This window comes from Hevea brasiliensis, chromosome 7 (genome assembly GCF_030052815.1).
Source record: "Hevea brasiliensis isolate MT/VB/25A 57/8 chromosome 7, ASM3005281v1, whole genome shotgun sequence".
Lineage (NCBI taxonomy): Eukaryota > Viridiplantae > Streptophyta > Magnoliopsida > Malpighiales > Euphorbiaceae > Hevea > Hevea brasiliensis.
Window position 1 is genome coordinate 17,269,443 of NC_079499.1, and position 10,074 is coordinate 17,279,516.

Here is a 10,074-nt window from a genome sequence, read left to right on the forward strand (position 1 = left end):
TAGAAGCGCCCTTTTGGGTTTTCACTCCTAGGGTTCCTTTTTGTTTTTTTTTTTTAACTCACTTTTTTAGGGCGTCCTTATGGATTTTCACCCTTCACTCTTTTTGCAGAAAGTGCCTTTGTGGGTTTTCGCCTCTTTTCTCACATTTTGCCAGGAGTGCCCTTTCGGGTTTTCACCCCCACCTTTTTTTTTATGCATAATATCTTTTTATAGCATTTGCATTCACCGGCCTTGGCAATTCTTCCCCATCCATGTGAGTCAAGATCAGTGCACCGCTAGAAAATGCTTTTTTAACCACATAAGGCCCTTCGTAAGTTGGTGACCACTTGCCCTGGGAATCACTTTGATTTGGGAGGATCTTCTTTAAAACTAGATCTCTTGATTGGAATTCGGGCAAGTGTACGTTCTTATCAAATGCTCTAGCCATTCTTTTTTTGTATAACTACTCATGGCATACTACTATTAGTCTTTTCTCATCCATCAAATTTACCTGATCTAACCTTGATTGAACTCATTTTGTCTCATCCAATTCTGCCTCTTTTAGAATCCTTAAGGAAGGAATTTCCACCTCTATTGGCAAAATAACTTCTATCCCATAGACCAGCGAATATGGAGTTGCCCCAGTCAATGTCCTTACCATGGTTCGATAGGCATGAAGGGCAAAGGGAAGCATATCATGCCAATCTTTATAAGTGATAGTCATTTTTCTGATTATTTGCTTGAGATTTTTATTGGCAGCTTCCACAGCTCCATTCATCTAGGGTTAGTTTGATCACACAACTTTTGAATCTTCGGACCATTTAAATTCTTTGCATTGTCAGTGATAATCTCACCGAGAAGACCGTACCGATCGATAATATTATTCTTAAAGAACTTTAGAAATGTGTTTTGAGTGATGTGAGCATATAAGGTAGCTTCAACCCATTTAGTAAAGTAATCAATGGCCACCAAAATGAACCTATGCTCATTGGATGCTTTTGGATTAATTGGACCAATTACATTGATGCCTCACATTGCAAAAGGCCAGGGTGAGACATGATTATAGAGTTGATGAGGCAGGACATTTATCTGATCAACATAAATTTGGCATTTGTGACATTTCCGGAAGTACTCAATGTAGTCTTTTTACGAAAAGGTTCAGAAGTAACCCCGCCTTAGGATCTACTTAGCCATCATATACCCATTGTTATGAGTAGCGCAGTTCCCTTCATAGGTTTAAAAAGAATCCTCCTTGCTTCTTTTGCATTCAACAACTCGCCGTTAGAGGTTCTCTTGTACAAGATTTTGCCATTGGGGAAGTATCCCAGCGCTAACCTTCTTATCATTCTTCTTTTGTTTCTGTTTGCCCCAGGAGGGTATTCTCTATTTTTGATGTACATCTGAATATCATGATACCAGGGTTTACTATCTGTTTCTTCTTCAATCATACAGCGGTATGCTGGCTTACTCCTTGCTTTAATTTGTAATAACTGCATTATCTGCCCTTCCTCCATTTGAGTCATCACGGCTAAAGTAGCTAAGGCATCGGTAAATTGGTTCTTGTCACGGCTCAGATGAGTGAAGGAAATCTCTTCAAATTCCTTGATTAGTTTGAGGAGATATTTCTGATATGGGATTAGTTTCGGGTCTTTAGTTTGCCATTCCCCTTTGACTTGGTAAATGATCATAGCTGAATCCCCATACACCTTTAATTTCCTTATCTTCATTTCAAGGGCAGCCTGTAAGCCACTCACGTAGGCTTCATACTCTGTTACGTTATTAGTACAACCAAATCTTAGCTTAACAGCTATTGGAAAATGTTTTCCATCTAGGGCTACCAGCATTGCCCCAATCCCATTACTGGATAAATTGACTGCTCCATCAAAATACATTTCCCACACAACATCTGGTCCCTCCACATCATTGCCTACTGCATTAATATACTCATCTGGGAATTCAAAATCTAGAGCCTCATAATCATTGATTGGGTTTTCAGCCAGAAGATCTGCTATCACACTTCCTTTTACTGCCTTTCTTATCAAGTAGATAATGTTATATTGAGAAAGTATGACCTGCCATTTTGCTATTCTTCCAGGTATGAATGGGCTTTCAAATACGTACTTGATTGGATCCATTCTGGAGATGAGCCACGTTTTATGATTCAACATGTAATGTTTGAGTCGATTCACTGTCCATGCCAACGCACAACAGGTTTTTTCCAGGAGTGAGTATCTTAACTTGCATTCATTTAATTTCTTGCTTAAATAGTAAATGGCTCTTTCCTTCCTCCCAGTGTCATCATGTTGTCCCAGAACACAACCCATCAAACTTTGTTGAATCGCCATATACAAAATTAAAGGCCTACTCATCACCGGAGGAACCAATGCTAGCATATTTGATAAGTATTGCTTAATCTTTTAAAAAGCTTTGTTGACCCCGTGTAGCTCAAAATGAGCATTGATTTTGATGATAATAAAACTCAAACAGAATCTATCTAACCCAACTTTAAAGTGATGTGTAGATTCTTTGTCTTATTCATAAAGAAATCTTGAGGTTGCATCTAAGGAGAAAGGATACTCAAAGGCCTTTCAAGACAAATCCTAAATGAGAAAAGAACAAGACTATGGAAGCCGATACTCAAAGAAAAGGTATGAAAGGCATAGTATTAGAGATTGAGTCTTAGGTCTTTTGTGAAAAGAATAGATGAGAATTTAGTCGAATGGAGCTCAAAAATGAAATTTTATTTTCTGATTACTTTTTCTCATCATGACCTTGGACACTACTATTGAAACATTTTTTTAAGGTCTAAATCATTTTACATTGCAAGTTGAGACATGCAGCTGTTGACTTAGTTTGCTAACTGGTTTGCTAAAATTTTTAGTTTGCTAATGTGTTTGCTAAAAACATTAGTTTACTAACCAGTTTACTGACTGCTACCAATATTTCATTAGTTTACTAATTGATCAGAGCTGCTCAACTTCGCACAAAAGGACAAAATAACGGCCATTTTGTCTTGGGCAGTGTGTATAACGTTCCAAAAGGGTTTCAAAAGGTCTAAAATGATTTGGGACTATAAATACATCTTCTTTACTTCATTTACATTTGATGAAAGCTTACATTTGAACTCTAATTTTGATTTTTCATTTATTGCTTTCATTCAAGAGCTTTAAAGTCTTTGAGCTACATTGGCAAATCAACTCATCTCTTCTTTATAGTTTGATTTGTATTGAGTAAGAGTGAGTGTTACAATATTAAATTGCATTTAAGGGAGGTTGTACAAGCACCTATTGAAGCTTGAGAGAGTAAGTGCTTGTGATAGCACTTGTGAAGGTTTCAAGCTATCTTGGTAAAAGCTTGGTGTTGAAAAGTTGTAAAGGGCTTTTGGTCTCTTGCCTTCAAAAGAGCAAATAGTGGAGAGAAGACTTAAAGAGGGTTCTTTGAGAGAGTGGATGTAGGCTAGTTAAGCCGAACCACTATAAAAATCGTTGTGTTTGATCTCTCTAACCTTGACCTCCCTATTTTTGTGCAATTTAAATTTTACTTTTTATACATGATATTGAATGTTGGTTGAATAGATTGAATTGATAAACTTGAGGACATATTGAGTGACTTGAGAAATTAGTTGTATATTGAATGATGCATGTTTTGTTAGTTATTGCCATATACATTGATTGAGGCTTGAATTGCAACTTAGGAACACATTGTTGAAACGCATATTACTTTCATTATATATAGAAAAGCACCTAGTTGAACAAAGCCACAATTTTTCATTAGGCTACAAGCAAGAGCCAAAAAATTGTTAAAGTCCAATTCACCCCCCTCTTGGACTGTTTTGGGACAACAAATTGGTATCAGAGCTTGTCTCTCTTGCTTAGGGTGTTACAACCTTAGAGTGATCCATAATGGCTGGTTCATCTAACAATACTGCCGGTATACCCACACCATTAGCTGAAGGCTACTCAATCACTAGACCACCACTCTTCAATGGCACTAAGTATTCATTTTGGAAAGTAAGAACGAGAAATTTCATACAATATGTAGATATTGATGCATGGAGAATTATTAAAAATGGTCCACATGTTCCTCAAAAGAATGGTCCAGGAACTACAAAAGTTCCAAAACTTGAAGATGAATATGATGACAATGATTGGAAGAAAATTTCTATAAATGCTAAAGCTATTAATATTTTGCATTGCTCACTTGACCTTAATGAATACAATCGTGTTTCAGGGTGTCAATCTGCTAAGGAAATTTGGGATAAGCTTGAAGTCACTTATGAAGGAACTGATGTCATCAAAGAGTCCAAAGCAAACCTTCTTATTCGAGATTATGAGTTGTTTGAAATGAGGCCAAGAGAATCAATTGCGGATATGAGTACAAGGTTTACTGATCTTGTAAATCTTCTCAAAGCGCTTGGTAAAAGATTTGAGGAAGCTAAACTTGTGAAGAAAATTCTTAGATCACTTCCAAAATCTTGGGAAGAAAATACTACAGTTATCCAAGATACCAAGGATTTTAAAACATTCACTTATGATGAACTCATTGGATCTCTCATTGCACATGAGATGGTATACAAGAAAGATGAAGTTCAAAAATGAGCAAAAGAAGAAGAAAAGCATTGCTCTCAAGTCAAATAAGGATGAAGATAAGAAGAAAGGAGTTGCATTCAAAGTTGACTTAAGTGACAACTCAAGTGCTTCTAGTGATGATGATGATGAAATGGTTATGCTTGCAAGAAAATTTAAAAGAGCTTTCAAGAAGGGAGGAAGCAAATACAAGAAATTCTTAAAAAAGTACACTCCCAAGGATAAACATTTCAGGGATTCAAAAGAAGAAATTGTTTGTTATGAGTGTCACAAACCTGGATATATCAAGCCCAAATGTCCATTACTCAAAAAGAAGAAAGGAAAAGAAAATAGGAGCAAGAAAGCTATGAAAGTAGTATGGAGCAACAGTGAAAAATCTTCAAATGATGAATCAAGTGACAAAGAAACTGCTCTTCTTTGTATGATGGCACTTGAAGAGAAAGTCGAGAGTTCACAGAAGGAAGAAGAAAGTGACAATGAGGTAAATTCTTATGAATCTCCTAATGTAGAAGAACTTGAGCTTGCATTTGCCAAAGTATATGATGAGTATAGAAATTACAAGAGAAAGTGCTCTAAAATGAATTTAGAGATTGAATCATTGAGATCACAAAATATTGCCATGTCCAATGTGCATAAAAAAAATAAATTTTACAAAGGACAAATTGCTTTGTTTAAAGAACTAGACTTAGAGTTGAAAACCTTAAAAGAAACTTGTGAAATGCTTATTGAGAAAAATAAAGTTCTTGAGGCTAAAGTAGAATCTTTGACAAATGATTTGGCTAAATTTACAAAAGGAAAAGAAACTCTAGATGTACTTCTTGGAAACCAAAGAATTTCAAATGAAAAATATGGAATTGGTTTTGATGGTTTCATGAACTATGACAAATATAAGAATCATTTCATTAAAGCATCTACATCTTCCTTGCCTAATGTTACATGTTATTATTGCAATAAAAGAGGTCATATGATTAGTTCTTGTGCACTTAGGAAATGTCTTCTTAAGGTAAAGAAGGTATGGGTGCCAAAGGGAACCTTACCTAAGGTCACTAACCCCCAAGGACCCAAAGTTGCTTGGGTACCTAAAGTTCAATGATTAAATTTCAGGTTTGTTTCAAAGGGATGAAGGAAAGTGAAAAATGGTATATAGATAGTGGTTGTTCAAAGCACATGACTGGTGAAAAGGACAAGTTTTCAAAAATTACAATGAAAGATGGAGGATATGTAAAATTTGGAGATAAGGGGAAAGGAAAAATAATTGGAAATGGCACAATTGGAACCAAACCTTGTATTGAAGATGTGTCGCTTGTTGAAGGTTTGAAATACAACTTGCTAAGTGTAAGACAACTCTGTGATAAAGGTTTTGAGGTAAAGTTTACTTCTTCTCTATGTACAATCAATAACTTAGATAATGATACATTGTTCATTGCCAATAGATCTAATAATGTTTACTTGCTTGACATGAATAATTTTGAAACTAATCATGGTACATGTCTAGTATCTCTTGATAACTCTAGTTATTTGTGGCATAGAAGACTGGGTCATGCAAGCATGCATACACTCTCAAAATTATCTAAAAAAGAACTTGTTAATGGTCTTCCTAAGATTAATTATGAAAATGAATTTCAATGTAGAGCATGTGCACTAGGAAAGCATACTAGAGCATCTTTTAAATCTAAAAATATTGTGTCTACCACTAGGCCACTAGAATTGCTTCATCTTGATTTATTTGGACCCGTAAGCTCTTACTAGTCTTGGTGGGAAGTCATATGCTTTAGTTATTGTTGATGACTATTCAAGATATCCATAGACATTTTTCCTTGCTCATAAAGATGAAACTTTTGAAAAATTCACCTCTTTTAGTAAAATGGTTCAAAATGAAAAAGGCTTTTGCATCTCATCTATAAGAAGTGACCATGGAACTGAATTTGAAAATCATTTATTTGAGAAATATTGTGATAAATATGGAATCAACCATAGTTTTTCAGCTCCTAGAACACCACAACAAAATGGGATAGTAGAAAGGAAAAATAGGACTTTGCAAGAAATAACTAGAACTATGTTGAGTGAAAATAATTTGCCAAAAAACTTTTGGGCTGAAGCTGTTAATACATCTTGCTATGTGTTGAATAGAGTTTTGATTAGACCAATTTTGAAAAAGACCCCCTATGAGCTTTGGAAAGGAAGAAAACCAAATATCTCATATTTCAAAGCATTTGGTTGTAAGTGCTATATTTTAAATAACAAGAAGGATAACTTAAAGAAATTTGATGCTAAATCCGATGAAGGAATCTTTCTTGGGTATTCAACAAAGAGTAAAGCCTATAGGGTGTTCAATAGAAGAACTTTAGTTATTGAGGAAACTATTCATGTTCTGTTTTATGAGACTAACCCTTATATCAGAAGGAAAAATATTTGTGATGATAATAATGAGCAGGTTTTTGGAAAAGAAAATATAATATCAAGTCAAGAAATGGAACAAATTGATGAAAAAGATGAAGAAACTCAAGGGGAAACTACAATAGATGTCCATGATGCCAATGAAGATCAAATCATTGAAGAAATGCCAAATTTAGAAGAATTACAAGTAAATGAGCCCCAACATGAAGATTTACCTAAAGAATGGAGATTCCATAGAAATCATCCCCAAGAAGACATTATTGATGATCCATCTCAGAGGATGATGACTAGAGCACAATTGAGAAGATATTTTGGTAATATTGCTTTTGTTTCACAAATTGAACCTAAATGTTTTGAAGATGCTCAAAATGATGAAAGTTGGATTCTTGCCATGCAAGAAGAACTAAATCAATTTGAGAGAAATAAAGTTTGGAATTTAGTGCCTAAACCAAAAGATCATTCAATTATTGGTACTAAATGGGTTTTTAGAAACAAAATGGATGAAAAAGGCAATGTTGTTAGAAACAAAGCTAGACTAGTGGCTCAAGGCTACAACCAAGAGGAAGGGATTGATTTTGATGAAACCTTTGCTCCAGTTACTAGAATTGAAGCTATTAGAATGCTGTGTGCCTTTTCATGTTACAAGGATTTTATGCTTTATCAAATGGATGTTAAGAGTGCATTTTTAAATGGTTATATTGATGAGGAAGTGTATGTTGCACAACCTCCTGGCTTTGAAAATCATGAGCATCCAAATCATGTTTATAAACTTACTAAAGCCTTATATGGTTTAAAACAAGCTCCTAGAGCATGGTATGAAAGGCTTAGTAAATTCCTTTTGCAAAATGATTTTCAAAGAGGCAAAGTGGATACAACACTTTTTGTTAAGAAGCATCATAATGATATGCTCATTGTGCAAATTTATGTTGATGATATAATTTTTGGTGCTACTAACGAATCTCTTTGCAAGAAATTTTCTAAGATTATGCAGAATGAATTTGAAATGAGCATGATGGGTGAGCTCACATTCTTCCTTGGACTTAAAATTAAGCAAATGAAAGATGGCATCTTCATAAATCAATCAAAGTACATCAAGGATATGCTAAAGAAATTTAAAATGGAAGATTTGAAGACCATGGGCACTCCTATGAGTTCAACAATTAAAATGGACAATGATGAAAAAGGTAAAGAAGTGGATACCAAGCTTTATAGAGGTATGATTGGCTCTCTTTTGTACCTTACTGCATCTAGACCAGACATACACTTTAGTGTTTGCTTGTGTGCAAGATTTCAATCATGTCCAAAAGAATCCCATCTGAGTGCAGTTAAAAGGATCTTTAGATACCTCATTGGCACACACTCAATTGGTTTATGGTATCCAAAATGTGAATCATTTAATCTTGTTAGTTATAGTGATTCTGATTTTACTGGAAGTAGACTGGATAGAAAAAGTACTTCAGGTACTTGTCAATTTCTTGGTTTTGCACTAGTTTCTTGGCACAGTAAGAAACAAACTTCAGTAGCTTTATCTACAGCTGAGGTAGAATATATAGCTGCTGGTAGTTGTGTTGCTCAAATTTTATGGATGAAACAATAATTGGAAGATTTTGGTTTAAAATATAATCTTGTTCCAATTAGATGTGACAACACAAGTGCCATAAACTTGATCAAAAATCCAGTCCAACATTCAAGAACAAAACATATTGAGATCAGACATCATTTTATTAGAGATCATGTTCAAAATGGAAATATCAAAATAGAGTTTGTTGCCTCGGAAAAACAACTTGCTGACATTTTTACAAAACCACTTAATGAAGAAACCTTTTGTAAAATTAAAAGGGAAATTGGTATGTGTGAACCACTTGCTTGAAATTTAATTCATAATAATTTCATTTTGTCCATTGCGTGAGTGATTTACTGTGATATAAGTTTGCTAAGAAATCTCTAAAGAACATTAGCTAACTTGTTTGTGTACTCGAGAAATTAGTTTACTAAGTTGTATGCTAATATTGTATGACTAAAATTAGTTTGCTATATCGTGTACTGTTCAAATCTCAAACCAAAAGGTGATTGTGCTTGAAACTCTCTGCGTGTCCAGCAATGCATTTATCTTTTCACATTTGATATCACATTCTCAGTGCTGTGTCAGACATGTAGAAATATATATTTGTGCATATAAAGATAGATAGACTTGTTTGAAATAATAATAAAAAAAAGGAGAAAACAGGTTCAGAGAAAGTACACTGGAATAGAAAAGCACGGGACTCAAGAGAACTTAAAAACCTCTGTCACACGAAACCGTCACTCTCTCTCTCCTCTGCTTCGGTTCACGACACCTCCAAAATAAACCCATTTTCTTTCCGGCAAATCAAACCCATCACTTACCAAAAGCCATTGTTCCTCTATCCGCTCATCTCTTTCTCTCCTCTTCTTCGTTCATCACTTACCGAAAGCCATTGTTAAATTTCATTTTTTTTATGGCTCGCGCCAAACGCAAGCCCTCTGTTGCTGCTGCTGCTTTGTCATCCTCATCAGCCTCCGACGATATCCCTGTCGCCACATTACAAAAGAAATTGAAGGGAAAGAAGAACTTACCTGAATCGAAATCAACCAGTGCCTCTTCCGACCCATCCAAGGCTGTCGAACCCACTATATCGACGCCAAAAAAGAAAAAGAAGTGAAAAATGATAGGGATTGATACCCAATGCAAAATGGGCGCCGTCAAATCTTCGGGCTCAGTGGATAAAGCACTGCTAGATTGCAAATTTATCAAATGGGTGTACTTTAATCAGGTAAATTTTCAATTCAAAGAACTTTTTGAGTTTCAAGGATGGATGGATGTGTGTGAATGTACAAATGAGTATTACCCTAGGCTTGTTCAAGAGTTTTATAGGACTTTAAGAACAGTTGATGATGAGGACAAATTTGAGGTTGTTTTGAATAACAGTGTATATGGTGTCTCTGTTGAAATGATAGCTACGGCTTTAAACTTGCCAAATGATGGAAATAAAATTTCCACACATAAGGATGTTGCTAAGGTGGTAGGCTTTAATTTGGTTGAGTTTGAAAATGAAGTGTTCCTTGCTAACACTGCCACAAATGAAAAGTCCAC

General features: G+C 35.1%; 1 protein-coding gene across 1 annotated transcript; it reads right to left on the reverse strand.

Moving 5' to 3' along the window:
• Positions 1-1,172: 1,172 nt before the first annotated feature.
• LOC131181339 (uncharacterized) lies at positions 1,173-9,593 on the reverse strand. Its single transcript, XM_058149378.1, has 4 exons — positions 9,558-9,593; positions 9,456-9,512; positions 1,686-2,051; positions 1,173-1,604 (listed from the first exon to the last, which is right to left on the reverse strand). Exons 1-4 carry the CDS (start codon positions 9,591-9,593, stop codon positions 1,173-1,175), a joined length of 891 nt encoding a protein of 296 aa, XP_058005361.1.
• Positions 9,594-10,074: the final 481 nt, after the last annotated feature.